The sequence below is a fragment of the Lycium ferocissimum genome, chromosome 11, assembly GCF_029784015.1.
Source record: "Lycium ferocissimum isolate CSIRO_LF1 chromosome 11, AGI_CSIRO_Lferr_CH_V1, whole genome shotgun sequence".
In the NCBI taxonomy this organism is placed as follows: Eukaryota; Viridiplantae; Streptophyta; class Magnoliopsida; order Solanales; family Solanaceae; genus Lycium; species Lycium ferocissimum.
This window is the reverse complement of record NC_081352.1, coordinates 41,289,867-41,312,675: the sequence shown is the minus strand read 5'-3', so window position 1 is coordinate 41,312,675 and position 22,809 is coordinate 41,289,867. Positions and strand designations below refer to the sequence as shown.

The 22,809-nt window shown below is 33.2% G+C and overlaps 2 protein-coding genes across 2 annotated transcripts; one reads left to right on the top strand and one right to left on the bottom strand.

Moving 5' to 3' along the window:
- Positions 1-457: 457 nt before the first annotated feature.
- LOC132036470 (uncharacterized) lies at positions 458-6,434 on the bottom strand. The gene is made up of 8 exons (XM_059426821.1): positions 6,299-6,434; positions 4,102-4,133; positions 3,030-3,130; positions 2,700-2,772; positions 2,483-2,514; positions 1,503-1,593; positions 1,008-1,119; positions 458-920 (listed from the first exon to the last, which is right to left on the bottom strand). The coding sequence occupies exons 1-8, from the start codon at positions 6,392-6,394 to the stop codon at positions 606-608; spliced, it is 852 nt and encodes a 283-aa protein (XP_059282804.1). The 5' UTR covers positions 6,395-6,434; the 3' UTR covers positions 458-605.
- A 13,967-nt stretch (positions 6,435-20,401) lies between these two features.
- On the top strand, positions 20,402-22,486 carry LOC132036454 (ABC transporter G family member 10-like). The gene has a single exon (XM_059426800.1). It carries the CDS (start codon positions 20,439-20,441, stop codon positions 22,269-22,271), a length of 1,833 nt encoding a protein of 610 aa, XP_059282783.1. The 5' UTR covers positions 20,402-20,438; the 3' UTR covers positions 22,272-22,486.
- The last annotated feature ends 323 nt before the right edge of the window (positions 22,487-22,809 follow it).

The window sequence follows — 22,809 nt, the reverse complement described above, 5'->3', positions numbered from 1 at the left end:
GATTGGCCTTCTACCTGGCGTATTCTGATTAGTCGGGTTAGTGAGCTCTGATAAAATAGGGGCAATTTGCAGGATTGCCCTTCGCTGGGGTGGTCTTTAATTTTTGTCCCTCAAAATGGTGGTCTTTAACTTTTGCCCTTCAGGCAAAATTTGCACATGGGTAGAATTTGCAAATTTCTGCCTTAAGGCAGAATTTTGCAACTTTTACCTTGCGATTTTTTTTTTTTACTAAGGTGGGATTCGAACCCACAACCTCGAGGTATTAGGCGAACGGCAAAACTTAAAAACCACCAATTTGAAGGACAAAAATTAAAGACCACCCCAAATGAAGGGCAATCCGTGCAAAAAAAAAAATGTTAAAATAGCAAATGAGTTCATAGAGTGTGATCACTTGATTTTGGCAGAGAACTTACACCCCCCACCAGATAAAAATTGCTTTAAAGAAAATAAAAGGCTCTTTAGGCAAGAAGGTGTTTAGGTAAGACAATAAAGATATGGAGTGAAAACTATAATACACATCATATGTACCAAGATATTCAACAACAGTATCTAGTATGAACTTTGAACTTCAGTTTTCCAATTTTACTGTTTTTCCAACAAAACATTCACCCAGCTGCTTGAAAATCACCAAAGTCATCATCTTCAACATCTTGTGGACCTTGATCTTTAACTGATTCTGATTTATTTGGCTGCTCTTTCACTGTCGCTGAGTCCTTTGTTTCAGCAGATTGCTCGAGACTTAATTTAGACGGTGATACTGGGGGAGACCTTGCAGCATTACCAACAGGTGAAAGTGGTGCTGGAGGAGGTGGTGGCGGCTTGATTAATATTGTTGAATCCTTACGGTTTGCCTTTTCCTCCAATGACAGATTATTTAGACCCTGCTCGAAGAACTTGGACCTTATAGTGCCACCAGTTTTCTGTTGCAAAAAACGGACGAGGTTACTGGATGACAGAGTAACATAATTATAGGTCAATCTATTAAGAGAGGATTTATGGAGACTAACATTCTTTATCTGAAGTTTCAGGGTTTCCCCCTCTTTTAAACTGTAGTCAACTGATGAGGTATTCTGGTATTGTTGCTCCATCTCTTCTGCAGTTTTCTTCTTATTCAGGTATCTGTTTAGCATATTTTGAATCAGATCAATAAAGACAAACAATTGTAACATAAAACATAAAGGAGCATCTCAAATGATCTAACCCCTTCCTACCAATCCTAACATTTCGATATACGAGAGACCAAAATTGGCCCCCCACACTTTAGCGCATTCAATTGACACCCCTTCGTTGGAAAATAACAGTGTGTAGATACGCAAAAAGATATTTCTTATGTATATATACTATATGTTGAATCCCCTTGGCTTCTTCGTGCATTTTACTTTTTTATATTTCGACTACTGCCCGGCCCAAAAAGAAAAGACAAGCATACAGGCTACAGCTATAGAAGAAAAAAACTGAGAGAGGCAAAATTAGATATGTCTAGTGAGGCAAAAGCAAGATACTTCTGATGGTCGTGAAGAGCAGCTTGGAAGTCATAGGCTTCAGGTCTTTCTCGAAATCCAATGCCAATAAAAGCATGTCTCAGGCGTCCACCTGTACAAGTTACACATATGAAGTACATGGTTAGAATCTAAAAGTTTAAGAAATGTTTATTTTTCAGTTAGCTGGTCACAAGGAACGCATATAGTAGAGTTGCAAGCATCATGGATAACGGTTTGACAGCATGGTTGAAAACCCAGGGATGCAATTCTAAATAGCACTATACATAAACATATCCTAACATGTAAACTTTAGTGATGGACTTAATAGTGTTACTGAGAAATGAAGTGAACATTGAAGAAGTTCCAAGTTTAGATAGGATAGAATCTTAGTACATTAGAAGGTCCAACAGCAGAGGAAGAGGTAAAATTCCAGCCAAAACTACATGAAGCCTAGCAAAGAGAAACCATAACAAATTTGAGGTTCTATAATGCCTATGGGACAGGTTATATAGTACGTAAACAGATGCTATGGTTGGAAACCCAGAACAAGAAACCTCAACTGCTCCTAGGTTACACTTGAGACGTGTCTTAACCTTGAGGGAAACTGGTATAACCTGATACGCATATCTAAGGGGACACTAAACTGATATAAGATGACACAAAAAATACAATTGGGGACTCATAAAGGTCTTATATCTGTAGTCTGTTAAGCTAATAATGGATACCACCTAGACACCAACGCTAAAACCTGATCTGGAACTATGTTAGATCTTCACAACTCCACTCCCCACCCCCAATGCCCCAGGGGGCTAAAATTTGGGCTTATTCAACCTCTAATGTAGTGCAGCATCAGCAAATCTGTTTCATATGCATGTGTGTTTGCATGCATTATTTCTATATCAACCAAAGGTAGAATGATATAATGGATTTCCTGTTCTACTAGCACAAATTAGGTTTCAAACTAAACATAAAACTGAAGAAAATGGTGGCATAGTAGATACCAATATTCTCTTCAATCCGAAGAACAAAGTATCTGCAAGAGAATAATATAAGCAGTTAGTATTAGAGCAGCTACTACTAATTTGAATTTTTAAATCAACAAACAGTTACAAACTGCTAAAATCTGGTAGAGAAGTCTACGGTGCGTTTAGAGTATTTATAAAGCAGAAAAACAGCGTCAAAAGGAGGTGAGTCATCTGGATTACAAATTATGAGTACCTGCTACTATCAATTACAGGCTCCACTGGATGTGGTTCCCCATCTCTGAGAAATGCCCGAGCATACAATTCACCTGCATTGAATGAACAAGTAAGAAAGGAGATCGCAGATAAACATATGAAAATCTTAATTATCGCAAATTCAACAATAGAAAATAGTAGGAGAATAAACTGAAACATTATGGGGCTGTTATAGCCATTTCTTACATTCAATGTACTCTGCAAGATAGAGGAATTCATAGCATTGAACATAAAATAATAAGGGAATGAAAATTTTCATCGATTGTTCATTTGGAAAATTACCTAAAAGCTAATACTCAAGTTAACTAACCTGTTTCCTTGTCTTCCAGTTTGATGATGCACTCTTCACCCTTGCTTATAACCTTTAATGTACCCTCCCATGCCCATTTATTAACATTCCATTCATCAGCTCTACAAAGAACTAAAAGTTAACGAATTGGCCTCAAATATCGAATAGCTATAAAGAAGGTTGGCATCAAGATCTATATGTGACGCACATGCAGCTAAACATAAAGAAGGAGCAAATCACTATTGTGCCAAATCGAAGTAGGAATCTGATCAGGAGCTCTTGAAGAATGTGACAACATTAGACTCGGAGTATATAGCTCTTTTTCAGGGTTTTTTTTCAGATCAATAAAATCATAATCCTACCAACAGAAGACCAAGAAATTTTGCAGGACACTACCAAAGATTAACAAACAAAAAATATCATAACCTCCTTAAAAGTTTTATTGTTGACAATATGAAGTATGTAACTATCTAATGGGTATCATATCTTGTGCCTGGAAGACTTTAAAACATTAGGGCAAACATCGCTCACACGGGCTTAACCCTGTCAAATGTCTGTTTCCATTTGTTTAACCACCAGACAAGCAAGTTTCACATGTATTTTGACATATCTTTTCTTCAATCAAATATAGGTTGAATATTGAAGGTGCCATGCAAACTTGAATGTAAAAAAGAAACAAGAAAGAGCTGCATCAAAAGTTACTACATAGATCTTTGAAAAGCTACACCACAATTTAACATATGACATTTCTCCTAATGTAACTGACATCCTTATATAGTAAATATTGATTTTGCTTCTCCTAGTCTCATTGACTTCTCATTCTATTATTCAGTTAATTTATCTATTTTTTTGAAAGTTCAATTCCTACACCTTTTATTTGTCTTCGGATGGCTTTTGCCTAAATTATTCACAATGATCTCCTAAATTTTAGAGGACCAAATCACAGAAAATATGTAAAATCAAATAATTAGATGGAAGTATCTTAAAATGGGACCAATATTAAAAGATATTGAATTAACAAAGTTTTCTCATTGATAAATGAAAAGTTAAGTGCAATGAAACAAATTTTTTTGATGAAATGTATTGGTTGAACCTGTATGAAGCTGCACTTTTCCTTGGAGGGATCTGCATATCGGCAAACATACAAATGTTAGATACAGGCACACAGCAAGCTCAATATTTGGCACAAAGTGTGATAAGGTAAAAATTCGTAATTCGAAAAGTTAGATGTTCTTTTTTTTTTTGAAAAATGGTAACTATTCTATATATATATATATAAACAACACAGTACATGAAAACCATATTTAAATGTACTCAAGCTAAACTTCTATCAGAAAACTACATCAATTATGGTAGTATAACATGATAGATGAGTTTATCAGAGTTTGATCTTCTGCAGATCAAGGGAAAATTTCCTCCCAACTCTGTAAATGCAAATACAAAACTTCAGTTTTGGGACACAATGTTATCTGTCTTTATTAAATTTTCCTTGGTGCCAAATATTTGATAGACCGATTCATAAGCTCTGCATAGACCTTGAAATCACCACTGTTGTTACCTTGCCATCTCAATACATCTTCACCTGCCTGTACACACTGAATTGTGCAAGTATGCCAAATCATTGAGTAATCCAACATTAAGACCCACTTTAAAGTTTAAAAGACAGTAACCATAAAAAATGTTAGATACACAGTGACCTAAGGTAAAAGTCGTATAAAGTATAATTCCAGAGAAAGATCAAAGCCTTCGGGCTTCACTGGTTATAATGTAACACACTCCAAACTGAAGTTAGATGTTCTTTTAGGAACCACTTAAAAGAATTTTCTGTTTAGTCAATCCAAGTGATGAACAAGGCTCACTAACTTGTCACTGTTCTCAAGCTTCCTTTCTCCAATTTTTGAAATTAAACCAAACATATAATCAAAACTCACTTAAGCACAATTATGCTACTTATGGATATGGCATATGGGCTCATAGGTTGGAATGAGAAGATATTTTCCAGGGCAAGGAAATCAATCTAATCATTTACTGCTTGGAGGTTTGCTACAAGCAAAAGACCTATATTACATTTTCTTTTTTATCTTCAAAGTGTTCAAACCAAATGATTCGGACACAAGAAAAGGTATGAAATCAATTGCTGAAGATAAATGAGACAGGATGAAAAGGCCACTAAGGCACAAGCAACGCCAACAACAAGCGTGTGGTAAGCATCAACATCACCCAAAGGTCACGGGCCAATATTTGGCTTCCAAAATAACAGCCTAAATAGGAACTGCCAACCTTTACTCAAACCAGCCCCCATCAGGTTTCTAACAAATTAACCGTCATTCAGAAAAGTTTATCCCTTTTTCACTAATCCAACACACAAACTAGTTCTCTCAAAACATCATCTATACCAATGGTGAATAAAACAGTAATCACAACTCTTCAACCAAAACAGAAGTCACACTACAAAGAACGAGTGGATGGATTAAGCCATTGATCATATCATAGGTCAAGGACGGAACCAAGAACCAACATTTTATACCTCCAGTATGTGATTGAGCCCGGCCTACGGACCCCCTTTGTTCAATGGGGGAGGGGTCATACCTTCCCCGCCTGCTTAGTTTCATAAGTCTAAACGGTTTGGGGCACAGAATCTGCCGTTACCACAGGGCTAGAAAGTACAAAAATAACGGCTTGATGGTGTTGCAAAAGCTATTAGTACCACAAGAAACTATTTATTGCCACACAAGAAGAAGGTATGATGTAAATATCGAAGATAAACAAGAGGGATGAAAACGCCACTAAGCCACAAGCAATGCCACCACTACAAGTCCAGTGTAGTAGGCATCAATGTCTAGGCATCAATGTCACCTTTATTCCACAAAATTCACTCTTCTTTCAGTAATCTAATAATCAAATTAGCTATCCAATATATCATACATCCAATGGTGAATAAAAAATCCCAACTTTTCAATCAAAATAAAAACCACATTACAACCCAACATCAGTATGCATTTACCTAATCCAAAAATCACCCTACCACTGAGCCAGAAGTAATAAAAATGGCATCTTGAAAGCTATGAACATTCCAAAATCTAATATATATCACAAGAACCATCTAAAAGATCATAGCTTTCTCATATAAACTAATTAAAGATTCAATCAATTAAGCCTCAAAACTCAAATGGTTATCACTAAACTTGAATCAAAACAAAACAAGAAGCTAAATTTCCAAAACCCCACAATAACATTTGCAAGAAACAGTAGAAAAGTTTAAAAAAACAAAAAGAGGAGATAGAAATTACCAAGTAAACATAACATTCAGGGACTTGAAAAAGAGGAACTTCAATGGGTTCTTCAATTTCTGGGATCGGTTCTTTTAATTTCTTTTCTTTCTCCATTGATCTATCTGTTACACAAAAGCTTAATTCCAATTCTTTTTTAATTGAAATTGCAAGATCAGAGTAAACGAGGAAACTTACCAGTATGTCAAAGTTCTGATGAAACTTAAGGGCCTGTTTGGTATTTTTTTATTAAATAACGCATTCCTTTCCTGATGAAAATAGACTACTTACGTCTCATTTGTTTTCATTAAGACGTCGAATTGAGAATGCCAATCATTAAAGCGTGTTGTTTACGCATCTAAACACCGAATGACATTTATGTTTTTTCAATACTACTTAGTAGAGTCCTATTTACTTCTGTGCCAAAAAAAATAGCGTCAAATTATATTAATTTTTAAAAGAAAATTTAAAGTTGTTGGTAATGTGATAAGGTGGGTGTAGTTTTTCCTCTATAATTAAAAAGATCTACAATTTCATTTAATTCTAATAATTTTTACATTAAAAGGATCAACAAATAATTATTATTTACTGATTAATAATAGTAAAATTGGCATATGTATTACAGTACTATTAACTAATTGGAGAAAAAGAGATTTTTCTTTTCTCACATGACTACCAAAATGTAACAAAAAACAATCAATAAAAACTTCTCTCCAAAACGACTTAACTAATATATAAAATGACAATGGAATATACTTTTTATACTGTCAATATAATTTAACATGTTACAATATGTCATATTTGTTTTTTAAATAACTAATTTCACTTATTATGAAATTTCGTAAAAAAAAAAAAAGTTAATTGCTTCTTGTTGTACAAGAACTCTGTGGTCTTAATACTAGGATGTGTTTTTACCTTTATTCCTTCGTTTCTCATTTTCAAATACAGATGGCTAACTCTATTCGTTTTTGTTTGCCGTAGGTATCAATCTAACCCGAACCGATTATTTTATTGCTTGGATTACCGGTTTGGCTTATTGGGTCGGGTCGCGGGTGACATTTTTTTTAACGGGTTACCCCGATAAGAATTTAATTAATTACACTTCTACTCCCTTTTATATATTAACTTACATCCAAAAAACTTTTCAAACCAAAGTTAAAGACCTTAAAAGTACATGGTAAAATTCCTATCACTAACTTGTATAAGTCAAACTGAGCAACTATTACATTAAAAAAAAATCAACTACACTTAGCTACCAGCAATAGCCAAATTTTGAAGTTGTTCACCGCCTGATGTGAATATGTTGTGCAATCTCTCCCAAAGTCTATCGGAAGAAGCAATATTTTGAAATCTTTTCTCTCAAAATGCCACTAGCATACCAAAAATGCGTGAAATGGGCAATTGTCTAACATGATCATAGATCCATTTGATTTCATTTTGCAAATTCTTCTAGTGTACCCCGCCATACCAACAACTCATGTTCTTTTGTGATGGGCATTCAAAATAAAGACGGGAAAATGTTTTCTTGGTCCGCTCCAAGATGCAATTGGCACTTGAATGCCAAATTTTCAAGTCTATCAATTGCTAACTACTTTGTATTGCTCAAAAGTGTGAATTTGTATCTCGGGATGGACATTTGGTTGCAAATACTTTTCCATGTAACTTTGGTTTATATGCTTGAAAAAATACATATATATCTTCAAGACAAAGTTTGCCCATAAGGCATAAGTATGCCCCCCATCGCATAAGTTTAGTAAATCCTTAACAAGTTTATGCCGATGGGCATACTTTTAAAGTGGCAAACTTTTATGCCGGACCCGATCATATAATATGGAAGGAATTATCAAAAATAACCATATTTATGCCAAGTCACCCATAAGGATGGTATGCGAGTCCCGCATAAAATTTGTAATTCCTTAACAAAAGTATGTCAGTCCGCATAATCTAATTATAAAGGGTTTTCAAGTTGTCCAAAGTCATCTTCAAAGGTCAGTCCATCTCAATGTCGTTAAATGAACCTTTCGGAACAAAGATAATCCCAAGGTGAATCAATCCCATAAATTCCATCAAAGAGATGTTGATTGACTTCTCATTGAAAAACATCAAACCACCTACGGATCACAAGGCAATATGTTCTACCCTTGATGAGAAGACCCGGAGGCGTGGTGGTGAAAGATTATAACATTCAACAGATACATCATGGTGACTAACCAAGGTCAAAGATTGTGTTCCTCACAAAGTTATGATCAAAGCTTCCACAAATATTTTTAATGGGCAAACTTTTATGCCGGACCGGATAACTTTGCCAAGGAATTATCAAAGTTATGCCCCGCATACTTATGGTCCGCCCACAAGGCATAAGTATGCGGTCCGCATAACTTTGATAATTCCTTAACAAAAATATGCCGGTCCGCATAGCGAAATTTAAACTTGCCTTGCGAATTTTTTTAAAATTTTGACTACGCGTGGGTTCGAACCATATCTGTTAGCCGAAGGGCAAATTTTAAAGATTTCAAATACAGGGGCAAAATTTAAAGACCACCCCAAGCAGGGCAATTCTGCAATTGCCACATTGTCACTACAAGGTGTTGTGTGGTGCGCATTTTTATGAGATTAAATGGAAGGAGAAATTTACTACTTGTTTCCTTTTAAATGTCATAAGCTAGTTTATTCTTGGAGTCAAGAGAATCGAAAATTTGCTTGTACAATCGATCTTTCTACACTATTCATTAGACCACTTTTTTTAATTCGAGGAGTATAGATTAGTATACTATTCAAAAGTGGTCGTTGGGAAATTATACAAAGTCATAGGTGTTATCTTGCTAAATCATTGGAAAAAGTAGTTTCAAAACAATTAAAACCATTACATTATCATTGTTATCATTGCTATTCGAAAAGGTTGGTGGTTTTGCCTTTGTCGGCTGCTTCTTGCCCTTGATGCATACGATGTTCCCGATTGTTTTGAGTATGATAGAGCCATAACAAATCATTAAATTTCTTGTAGTAGTAAATGTAACTTAAGATTATTCTTGGATCTTGGTACAAGAAGTGGTTCCGTACATGATTTTGCTTGCAAAAAGTGGTCAAGCCATTTTTTTGTGTGGAAATCTTAACGGTGCTAAACCGATAACCGAACCGATAACATACAACAACCGATTAACCGATAACCCATTAACCGATATTTTAACGGTTCTTTAACGGTTTAACATATCTACAAACCGATAACCAATAAGTTAAACCGATAATTTTGAAACCCGAACCGAACCGACCGATATGCAGCCCTAGCCGTAGGGACAAAAAAATGGGAAGTGGGAATAGTATACGATATCCAGAAAGAGAATATTTTTTCACCAACTAAGCCAGTAGTTGTATCTTCCTCAAGGACTTGGTCAAGTTAGATTTAAAAAACTCAGGTTGTATGATAACTCGAAATAGTTTAACAAAAAAGAGAGAGTCCGGAGCCAAAATGGCGTATTTTTACAAAATAATATGCTTTTTTTTTTTTTAGAGAAAATGGGTATTTCATTGGATAACCAACGAAATACCCACACACCTATAAGAATAAATTGTTGCATTTCGCTACCATGTAGCGAAATGCAACAAATTTTTTTTTTTTTCATTGTGCAATTCACGAAATAGGTTTTTTTTTTTTTTTTTTTTGACAATTGTGAAAGAAATCACAATGCAATTTTTAGTGAATTGCATTTCGTTGTGCAATTCACGAAATATGCTCTTTTTTTTTTTTTTTTTTTTTTTTGCAATTCGTGAAACTAATGAAAAAATTTGTTTTTTTTTTTTTTTGCATTTCGTGAATTGGTCAACGAAATAGACTTTTTTTTTTTTTTTTTTTGCATTTCGTGAATCGGAAAGAAATAGTTTTTTATTTTATTTCGTTCATCTAAAAACGAAATTGGAATATATATATATATATATATATATATTGCATTTCGTTGGTAGATCAACGAAATAGGATAATATATATATATATATATATATATATATATATATATATATATATATATATATATATATTTTTGTATTTCGTTGATATACCAACGAAATAGGAAATTATAATTTATTTATTTTTTGCATTTCGTGTATTAAAAAACGAAATAGGACAAAAAAATTATTTCGTTCATATAAAAACGAAATTGGAATATATATATATATATATATATATATATATATATATATATATATATATTTGCATTTCGGTTAAATTCCAACCGATGAAATTATAATTATTATTTTTTTTTGCATTTCGTTTATATTCCAATGAAATAGGATAAACATTTTATTTTATTTTTGTATTTCGTTTATATAAAAACGAAATAGGAAAATAATTGGAATATTTTTTTTATATATATTTCATTCATATATCAATGAAATAGGATAATTTCCTATTTCGTTGGAATATAACCGAAATGCAAATATATATATATATATATATATATATATATATATATATATATATATATATATTCTATTTCATTTATATAAATAACATACCTATTTGCATGTACAGAAAAAATATCAACTCCTAATTACACCAATTAAAATCACAAAATTCAAAAATAATATATTTTTTCCTTTTTTTTTAAATCCACTTTTTCGTGTGTGTTTTTTTTTTTAAGTTTCCTAAAATAAAATTATGAAAATATAATTTTTTTAACTTTATAAAAAGTTATGATAATTTATAAAGTGGATTTTTTTAAAACAAGCGTGTTTAAAAAAAAATTTCTAAAATAAAGTTATGTTTTGATTAAAAAATAACACGTTAGTTTTGTTTGGAAACTTTAGATTTAAGTGTTTTATTTTTTAATCAAAACATAACTTTATTTTGAATATAAATCTAATTCAATTAGATAAAAACATAGTTAAAAAATATAGGAGAAAGAGTAGTTGTAAAATGGTGAAGGAGTTTGTAAATTGGTGAAACTTTAAACATGATCCATAACTTTGCGCTCGGATATCCGATTTATGCAATTTTTTTTTTTTTATTTTGCATATTTTCCGAGATCTAGCCGCAAACCGCCGTAAGGCGGTTTTTGCACAGACGATTTTCTAGAAAACCTCTTTTTTCCCTTCCAATTTTAATTTTCCCCTAAATTGGCGGGAAATTTTCATTTTCTTTACTTATAATATGATGATGCGCAATAGACTTCAACATAAAAATTTTGGAGAATGTAAGTTTGTGAATGTCAATTTCACTTATGTGGTTTCAATTTTTGAAAATAAAGCTGACTAATTTTCTCGACATATAGGATAAAACTAATTTTTTTTTATCCTATTTCGTTTTTAATACACGAAATGCAAAAAAAATAATTATAATTTCCCATATATATATATATATATATATATATATATATATATATATATATATATATATTATCCTATTTCGTTGATCTACCAATGAAATGCAAAATAAAAAATATAAATATAAATATATATATATATATATATATATATATATTTTTTTTCAATTTCGTTTTTAGATGAACGAAATAAAAAAAAATAAAAACTATTTCGAAAAAACTATTTTTTCATTGATTCTCGATGAAAAAAAAAACAATTAATTTCACGAAATGCAAAAAAAAAAAAAAAAAAAAAGCCTATTTCGTTTATCAATTCACGAAATGCAAAAAAAAATAAATAAAAATTCATTAGTTTCACGAATTGCCAAAAAAAAAAAAAAAAGAAAAAAAAAAAAAGAAAGAAAGAGCATATTTCGTGAATTGCACAACGAAATGCAATTCACTAAAAATGAGGTCAATTGCATGCACACAGCTTCTTTCACCTCTATTTCGTGAATTGCACAACGAAATGCAAAAAAAAATAATAATAATAATTTGTTGCATTTCGTTTTACATGTGTAACGAAACAATTTATTCGGCACCGGAACGATGGCGTGGGGGGTATTTCGTTGGTTATCCAACGAAATACCCATTTTGGTCTAAAAAAAAAGCAAGATACTATTTTGGGCTAATGGGCAAAAATACGTCATTTTGACTCCGAACTCAAAAAAAGAGACTTAATCATATATATATATAAAAGCGAAAAGGCTAAGCCCACGGACCAGTTCTATTTATCTATTTCTTTGTTTTTTGCCTTTTTCCCCTCTTTTTTTCATTTATTATCTATTTCCCATCCGTTTCTTTTCCCAATTGACTCCGGTCTTTGTTCGTTCTCAATAGTCACTTTAAGACGTAATAGCTGTTTTCTCTATTTATCCCCGTCCTCACAAAGGCTCATTTGAGACCAACCGCTTTGTTGCCTATGCGGAGGATCGATAAATAACTTGGAACCTTTTGAGACCAAAGCACCGAGTCACGGTCGTTGTCGAGAAACTCGAATGCGTCACCAAGTAGTTCTCTTCCCGACAACATTCTCGACGCGATTGCGGGGGACGATTGGTCTCTATCTTTAAGCACACATCCATATTTTGTTTCAAATTTGATCAATACAATGACATCGGTGGAGGGAATTTGACAGAGCCACGTAGAAGGTACGATGCAACAAACTGTACAACGTGCATTGAGGGGAGAAGGGTGTTTCGCACCTCTTTCGGTTTGATCCACTTTTTCGTAAGCATTATGTTCTTCATTTTGCCAAATAGTTTTAAAAGCTCTTCATTATCCCTATTTCTTTATTCAGGTTTGAAACCGCTAATGTGAGTAAACTCACACGCGGAGATAGAATCGACAAAATGTACATTTTGCATCGTCAATTTGCTAAAAGATGACCCTCTAATTTCTCTAATCCTAAGAAAGAGAAGGGTAAAGGAGCCATTATGTCATATAATGCATGTGACTATAGCATGCACCAGTCATTAATTGTCCATTACCTTCGATGTTTGGCTCAAATTCTATTGAAGAAGTTGCAAGAAAAAGCGATCAAATAATTCCCAATTAATATTGTTTTGGCCTAGGACCTTAATTAGTCAATTTTGCTTTTGCCTCCAGAGAGATTGAAGCCATTAGATCATGAAGAATTCCTAGCAGTTCTCAGTACCAATACACTCTATCAAATAATGTAAGTTGGACTTGCATAGTTCTCCCGGAGCATTGGAGCAACCCGTCTGCAATGGTCATCGGAGATTACCACTTAACCCTATTTGTGGAGAACCGATTAATTCATATAGTATATATATATATATATATATATATATATATATATTTTTTTTTTTTTTTTTTTTTTTGTAATTGCACTTAGCTTAACTAAATGAGCGGAAGATTGTTTAACTTTTCTGTAAGGGTAGATGAATTGTGAAGTTCAGCAAAAGGGAAGAAAGAACTTGAGCTTGAAGCAATACCAAAAAAACTACATATTTCTCTTATGTTAAGTTGAACGATATGGTTTACATATTCATCCAAAATTTTTAACATAATCTAAGTCAAAACTGGCTAACAATTGCAAAAATAAGAAACAAAAATAAACAAGAAAGTATATATATGACAGTAAATAATATTTTCGTGAAAAGTTAGTAGAAAGTTGGCAAATGAATTCTCAAAGCACCAAATAAATTTGAGAATGGGATGTATTACTACTCACACCTTTATGAACTTACCAGTTACGACTTCTGCTGTTGCGAAAAAATTGAGGCTAAGTTTTATGTGTCGATCTTTGTGGCAATGTGTTCACCTTTTTCTTCTAAGTCATGGATTAGATGATAATCATATTTTGTTTTGGGATTTAAATGAAATTGGTTATGATTCCCATTTTTATGTCTAAAGAAAGTGATATTTTGAGTGGGGGAGGGTGTTGGGAGCGAAGTTTGTAATCATGAAAAATACAATCGTTAGAGAGTTATAATTTACTATCATTCGGATTTAAACGAAAATAGTCTTGAATTTGATAGTATAGAAAGTTTTGGAATCAAAAGAAGCCTCAAATATGAAAGGTGCCACATAAATTTTACTATTACCTAAATTTTATATATATAAATTTTGTTGAAGCTTCTTGATTAGTTGAAATATTTAAGGACAAAAGAGCTATTTAGCAATCTACAAGCTCTTAAAGAAAGACATTGCAGAATAGAGGTTTGTTCCCTTTTTGTATTACTCCCTCCATTATATAATAAGTGGTGTTTTTAGCTTATGCACACCCCTTAAGAAATTGCTTACTCTCAAAAAATTCTGAGTGTTTTTACTAACTTACCCCTAATTAATGCTTAGAAAAAAAGAAGTTATTTAATGATTCTTGATTATAAATAAGGGTAAGTTTGGAAGAATAAGATCAATTTCTTCTTGAAATCCTAAAACACCACTTATTATGGAATGGAGGGAGTATGAATTTATTATTTTTCATGGCACTATTAACTAGTTACTGTATAAAGTATAGAAAAACTGGGACGATCGGGGCCAATGGTAGCAAAAAAGACATATAAATATAGTTAAATGATCAATTAGAATTAAAAATCAGATAATATAATTAAGTGAAAAGGTCCAAAAATATCCTTATATTATTTAATTTGTCTAAAAAATATTTTCCATTGACCTATTGTGGCACATAAAAGCCGTCATCGTTATTTTTCATCCTACATTTGCCGCTGCCTCTTACGGTTTTTTACATTAGCTTGACGAGGCTTTTTATTTAAAGAGAAAATGTTCAAGTTTACTCCTGAACTTGAACTATGCAAAATAGTCAAACTCTATCATTGTTAAAAATAAAAAATAAAAAAAAAGAAAGCATAGCATCCTGTGTTAACAGAATTCAGGGAAGGACCGCAACCTAAATTGGAATTAAATGAGCTCCTACCCTAAATAAAAAAGCTCAAATACGTTCTTATTTGCTATAGGTCGAAGCTTTGAGACTAATCAATCTATAGTCCTAGAAGACATGACTTCTTATCTTTCAGCCTGATTGCCTTAATTAACTGGCCCATTTGAACGCCTATATATAATAACCGGAATTAGCTGGGACAATTAGAACATTTTTTGTAAGACATTAAGAAATCTCATCAAAGGTATATATTTGCCCAAGGGGTTCTTATGCAAATGAACGGACTACAACCCAACTAAACAGTTCATACCTTACAAAACCAAAAATTATTTATATTTGGATTAGCCAACATATTATATAGGGCAAAATCCATCGACACCAAGTAGAAGTATCGAAAGATGACACGTGGTGATGGTGACCGGCTAGATTCGATTCAGCAAGTGGGGGACTCCGGGAAAACATAAGACGTTCTACGAAGAGTAATTTGGTAATCGCTACCGGAGGCAGAAACTATAAAAGGCCCTGATAAGCATGCCAACTCACCAGTCAAATGTAATTCAATGCATAGGCGTTATCAGAAATTCCAAGTCTTCCTCCAATCTTAAATGTGCATTAATACCCTTTATTTCCATTCATTGTCATAGCATTAATATTGGTAGTAAAGAGGGCACGATTCATGAAACTTGTACCCCATAGCTCAAGTATAAATAGAGCTTCTCATTTCATTGTAAGGGACATCTGAAAATATATACCAGAAATATTTTGCTCTCATATTTCTCTTAGTTCCTAATTGCTCTTATCAATTAAGCAAAGTTCTGATTGTTCGTTTGCCCGGAGACTCTAGCTCAAAGGCTACTCCAAGGCCCAGCCTATTCTAACTCCTTATTTTCAATTACATTTCGTTCATATTAAGCTCTATTGCTATTTATCTCATTATTTCGGTTATATTGATCCACGTGTCCTTGACCGCGTATACAAATTCAACTGCACCGATTTTACGGGTAAACACATATACTTACACAAAACTTAGGAAACCAAATTTCTTTCAGTGTTTTTTATAGTATCTTTTTTTCCCCGAGCCACTGTAGAATCCTTTTCATTATCCATTTTTAAATCTATATAACATGATGTATAGTAGTGTATGTACACTTTAATACATTATTATACAATACATATACATTCTTATACACTATAATGAATTATATATACTATACTATGTATAAATGACATATAGGTTCTGTATAACCAAGTATACATAATGTATTACTATGTATAAATAATGTATCCACAATTTTATACATAAAATTAAAGGTGAACCGAATTGTCGTCTTTATCAATTTTTCAGTTGCTCGAATCGGTTCGGACCAATTCCAATCGCCAGCAATCTCCTTTCCAAAGTAGATTTTCAGATCTACAATAATCGGCCAGTGATAACGTGAAATTGACCTGGTTTCCCGTTATACAATGTTGACATTTAGTGGAAAGTTGATGATCAATCAAGCACTTATATATATTTATATCTTTTTAACATCTGATGTATGTGCCTTTACATGCAAGGAACATACTACTAGCAAAGATTTCTGTGCATTGAAGGTTGTTTGAAACTTGATGTCCTAGATGTCTCTTTTTCGATGACGATGTCCTCTTACGTGTAATGGGGCTAGAGGAATCATCCCTGAAATAAAGAAGAAAACACCAAGTGGAAACACATGGATACTTGGTGCAAAGGACTAAATAGTACTCTCAAGAGTCAAGATGTAAACATTAAATTGATGTGTTGACATCTACAAGTGAATTATATGAAAATCGGGCTGAAGATAATGGGTGATACGGATAATAACTAGTAAGGAATTGAGTCAAATTTCATAAATTAGATCACCGAAAAAGTATTGAGCATTTATATATATACACACACATACATACATACTCTATCCTAATTTAAGTGTTTTAGTTTGTAGTTTGACAGAGCACTAAGTTTAAGGAATAAAAAGAGACTTTTAAATTTTATAGTCCTAGATGTGTGTAATGTACTAAAATGTCCTCTGAATCTAGTGGTTTTAAACTTGTCATGCAGGATATTTGAATTATCAACTTACTGAATATAGAAAGAGGTACTCTTTTTGGGACAGACCAAAAAAGAAAGTAAGACTCTTAAATTGTGATGGAGGGAATATCTAAGAACAACTACTTCTGCTTTGATTACACTTTTTCTGAGCCGAGGATCTACCGCAAACAACCTCTCTACCACAAAGCTACTCCACTTTAATTATACTGGGAATGCTGTTGTATATAAGAACAGCTACTCCCAAAACTCAGCTATGAATAGACAGTTGTGTGTTGAATCATCATAGGAGTATAAGAGTAATTATTAATGTAGAAGACAATAAAATAGTTTTATTCTTATCTAGTACTTATTTCAACCAGTGTGCAAACGGTCAACTACTCAACTTAATGTGATGCCTATCACTTTCTAAAGAAATATCTGCTTTAATTTATTTTGGTGCTCTTTCTTTTTTCTTTTTTCTTTTTTTTTCTTTTTGACTGGCGGTGAGGAGAGGATTGATCGTTAAGTTGTAACATCCTAATGTCAAAGGAGTTTGAAAGTGCTAATTTTATGTAGTGATCGTGTGATTAAACTAGTAGTTAAAAAGTTAAACAGTCAAATACTGACCAAACCAGCTGCATAATTTGAATCATATATACTTTATATATGCTAAAGCAGTCATTGGCATGCAAGTTGAAATCAGTATAATGATGTAATTGGGGCAAAAAAGAAGAGGAGGGCCGGCGGGGGGGGGGGGGTTGTGGATGGGATTTATTACACTATAGCATGGTTAAAGAAAAAAGAGAGCGGACCATGCATGTAATGTTAGGTTTTGGGGTTTTTCCTTCTTATGTGGAATTGGATTAATAAAACTCAATCTAATTTGGACCAGGCCAATTTTGCCCAAAATTTTCTCTATATATAGGATCAATTTAGGTCTTATTTTTAGAGCAAAGAATTCATAGCATATATAGAGAGAAAAACGTGAGAGAGAGAATTTTAATAAAATTTTCTGTAACTGACAGATCATTTTAAATTGCCTTTCCCGATTCGTTAACCGTTGGATCGTGCTGAAATTTGAACTGGGGGTTCTCAACATCTGGTTCTTCTATTTCAATGGTGGAGATCGGATTTTACGGTGTGTAGCTCCAGTTTTCGAGTACGAACAGTAGCTCGTTTTGGGGTGATTTCTCTCCCTTCTTGGCTCTTTATCTTTTATGTACTTTCCGTCTTGGTGTTGTAGCTTTTGGATCTTTTATGTATTGTTGATTATAGTGGAGCTTTTGTGGGCCGGAGGTTTGTTGTTTCTGTAGCTTCATTTTTATTGTTGGTATAGGCACTTGTTGTATATTGTCTTCTCTTACACTTTGTTTGGATCGTTGTTACCCATTGTATCGTATTGTATCGTTATTACAAATAAACGTTTATTTTGATTGTTACTTAAAATGAATTGTATCGTATTGTTAAATTCGTCATTACATAACAATGAAAAACCCCATTTTATGTAACAACCGATTTGGTGTTATCCCATCGTTACCTATTTTCCCATTCCAATTATGACCTTACTTAATATTTCATAATCCTATTTCATCCTTTACCGATAAGTATTATTTGATTCCATTCTGGATTTTTCTTTTAGTTTGTTCGTTACTCTTTTTTTGGGGCTAAATTTCTTGTTTGTTACTACTACACAGTTATTTGCTAAACTACCAAGTTATTTGCTAAAATTCTTGTTAATTCTTACTACAACTCTGTTATTGCATGTTCGTTAGACATTAATTTTTACTATGCATCAATATATTTTTGTCTTTATTAGAATCATGTATATTTTTTAATGAACTTTACATGAAAACACTATTATAAAGGATTTCACTTTGTGTGTGCTGATGATTGAGGCAGTAATTTTTGCAAGATTTTTAATTTTTTAGTGAAGAACAAAAAATATATTTACATGAATTTAACATCTTAATATATTTATATGCATAATTTGTGACAAAATAGTAGAAAGAAGTCGTCTTAAATTATTTACACTAGTTTAGGGCATTTTAGTAAACTTATCAGTTACAATAATGTACGATACAGTCAATCCAAACAAAAAATGTTATTAAACAACAATGTTTTTCCAAAACATTATATACAAAACGAACGATACGTTATGAAACGACGGGTAACAACAATCCAAACAGAGTGTTAGTTCAAATAGTTTGGGAAGTTTTGACTTGGGTATTTCTTCCGCTGTTACCTCGTCGTGCAATTTGATTATTGCTTGTTTCTTCCCAACATGTAAACCATATAGTAGTAATGTACTATCCTTAATTTAACATCTTCAAGTTCATGTACTCACATTTTAACTAGAAATAACAGTGAGTTTGGAAGACTAAGTTAATCGTTCAAGATGACAAGATAAAAAAGTCTTTTTTACATACTTAAAATTTGTATTCAACAAATTAAGACATATATACAATGAAACAAAAAGAGTAACTATACAACTGATCATAAAATAAATGAGAATAAAATTGCATCACATGAATACCCTTCTATTAACGATTCACAATCACATGCTAGGTGCATCACAACACAACTCACCCAACAGTTACAATGTAGTAACAATAAAACCCAAATCTAAAAGAGAACAAGTCACACTATATGTGTAGATCTTGCTACATGATACATGTTTGCTCAGTAAAATATTATGTACTGTATCTACATCATACATGTTTGCTCAGTAAAATATTATGTAACCGCAAGTAGAAATTTTCTCGGTGCTGACTTTAGTAATCTAAATGGTCCCATACAAAATAAATGAGGATTTTGATGGTATTCTGACCTTATCCTATGTCATTGGTAACACCAACTCCTCTATTCTAAGGGCTATTCATTTAAGTAACACTATTCATTTTGACAGTCCTGAAGTTGCCAAGTAATAGTAGTGAACCAGACAAAATTATCAAACTCCATTTGATCAGTTGCAAATATTTTCCAAAGAGTTTTAAATTATATTACACCGTCATTGTAAAGAATTTTTACATTAAGGTAAATTTTATCTATTGTATCAGGTAATCTGTCATATATTTCAAGATTACAAATCTCACATTTACATGTATTTGAAACTGTCAAATGAACCTACTCAGCCGACTTCATGCCTTGCATTTCCATGCCCAACACAACTCATGTGCCCTCTTGTGTTACAAAAGACAAATAAAAGTGTATATAATAATTAATAGTAGCCAGTTTATATTGTAGCACTAATCTCATGACCCAAGAATAAGTCCTAAAATTAAGCCTCATACTTAGTACATGCATGCAAATAGTATAAAAAGGAGACCATTTTGTTGAGTTAGCTCATCTACCATCTTCACTTTCAACTTTCTAGGCTATTTTTCTATCTTTTTTCCAATGGAAATTTTACCTGTGAAGGCACTAAATTCTGATAGATACAAAATAGAAGCCAAAAATCTTTCCTACAAATTACCTCTAAAATATAATGAGTTTAAATGGGTAGGCAAAAAGTTGGCTACCAACAAGAAGACTAGTACTACTACTTACCTTCTAAGGAATGTGAATTGTGAAGCCAAACCAGGGGAAATTACAGCAGTTGCTGGTCCAAGTGGAGCAGGCAAAACGACGTTGTTAGACATTCTAGCAGGGAATGTCAGTCCATCAAGAGTTTCCGGCCATGTTCTTGTCAATGACATGCCTATGAAGCCTGCAAATTTCAGAAGAATATCAGGCTATGTCACACAAGATGAGGCTCTTTTCCCTCTTCTCACTGTTGAAGAAACTTTGATGTATAGTGCAAGATTCAGACTCCATGAAGGTAACAATAAGGCCAAAGATAGAGTATCGAAGCTGTTGAATGAGCTTGGATTGGACCATGTTGGTAGTATGAAAGTTGGTAGTGAATCAAGCAGGACTATTTCGGGTGGTGAAAAGCGTAGAGTGGCGATTGGGGTTGAATTAGTCCATGATCCAGCTGTCGTTCTGCTCGACGAACCAACTTCAGGTCTTGATTCTGCTTCAGCTTTCCATTTAATGCATCTGTTAAAATCAATGGCTAAGAATCAAGGTAAGACAATTATACTAACCATCCATCAGCCTGGTTTTCGAATTCTTGAACTGTTTGATAAAGCTGTTTTGCTGTCAAATGGATTTGTCCTTCACAACGGATCTTTACATCTTCTTGAAGAGAAGCTTAGGTCCACTGGAAATTTCATTCCTCACCATGTCAATGTGCTTGAATTTGCTATTGATATAACAGAAAGCCTTGCAGAAAGCCTGAATTCTCCTGGAGAAAGTGACATTGAAAAATGTGAAACAGAACAAGAAAGTGATAATTATGTGCTTATCAAAAACACCAATAAGGAAGTTCTATACTCCAATTCTCCATTAAAAGAGGTACTAATTCTGAGCCAGAGATTTATCAGCAACATTTTCAGGACTAAACAACTTTTCTTGGCTAAGGTAATCCAAGCATTACTTGTGGGGCTTATTTTGGGATCAATATTCTTCAATGCTTATACAAACACAAAGAACTTAGAGCTGCAATCTCAAGTTGGATTTTTCGCTTTTAGTCTCACATTTTTGTTGTCATCCAACACGGAAGCTCTACCGATTTTCTTAGAAGAGAGGAGAATTCTAATGAGGGAAACATCTAGAGGAGCATACAGAATTTACACTTACAATATAGCAAACACTGTAGTGTTTCTTCCTTTCCTTCTGATTATAGCTCTTCTCTATGCTATACCGGTTTATTGGCTAGTCGGATTGAAGTGCGAATTCAGTGCATTCGCGTACTATACTCTAGTCTCATGGATGATTTTCGCGATGGGGAATTCGTTCGTGGCAGCCTGTTCTGCACTAGTGCCAAATTTCCTTCTAGGGATGTCATTTATCGGTTGCCTAATAGGTGCATTTTTCCTGTTTTCGGGGTACTTTATATCGAAGGAGTCGATCCCCGTGTTCTGGTTATTTGTGCACTATCTGAGTCTGTTTAAGTATCCGTTTGAGTGTTTCTTGATTAATGAGTATGGAGGAGACACTGGGAAAACGAAGTGCATACAGAAAGTTGATGGAATGTGCTTAATGTATGGTGAACAGTTGTTAGCGCGATATGGTTTGGAGGAGTCACAGAAGTGGTTTAACATAGCTATTATGTTAAGTTTCATCTTTGGTTATAGGTTTTTGTGTTTTCTGATTCTCTGGTATAGATCCTGCAGAAACAAATGTTGAAAAGAATGACTAACAAATTTTCTTTCATCTATGAAAATCTAAGTACATTAATTTGTTTTTTAAGAGTTCTCCATATTGTTGCAACATTTTCAGATACTTTTCCCATGCAAAATTGTCCAAATGAAACCTACAGTATCCCTTTCCTTTCTCAAATTCAAGAAGAGTTGTTTTCAACTCCAACTTGCTTATCAGCCGCAAAAAAGAGAGCACAGAAATCATCATTTGAGTTAGAATAATGGAAAAATGAAGTCATATATACAGCAATTACAAGGAAAAGGTACAGTAGATGACTCAACTTGCCTAGTAGTAGTACTAGCAAAGGGAATATTTAAGCATAACCATTGCAGCATTTACTACTTTATATTGTTTTACAGAGAAGATTAACATTATTTTATATGTTGCGGGAGAGGCAGTACCTCAATTTTTGGTATTTTATCGCAGCTAAAGACTTGACAAAGTCTTCAATAGCAGAGTTTAGGCCTGCTTTCTACCAATATAAAAAACCTTAGAGCTGTCTAACCTGCTGACATTCCTGATA

What these genes read in the sequence shown, in the direction of transcription:
- LOC132036454 (XM_059426800.1), top strand. Translation starts at nt 20,439, where the DNA reads ATGGAAATTTTACCTGTGAAGGCACTAAATTCTGATAGATACAAAATA.
- LOC132036470 (XM_059426821.1), bottom strand. Translation starts at nt 6,394, where the DNA reads ATGGAGAAAGAAAAGAAATTAAAAGAACCGATCCCAGAAATTGAAGAA. An exon ending in CCTGTAATTGATAGTAGCAG is followed by an intron (nt 2,515 to 2,699) that starts GTACTCATAATT and finishes ATTCTCTTGCAG; the next exon opens with ATACTTTGTTCTTCGGATTG. An exon ending in GCTCTTCACGACCATCAGAA is followed by an intron (nt 1,120 to 1,502) that starts GTATCTTGCTTT and finishes TATGCTAAACAG; the next exon opens with ATACCTGAATAAGAAGAAAA.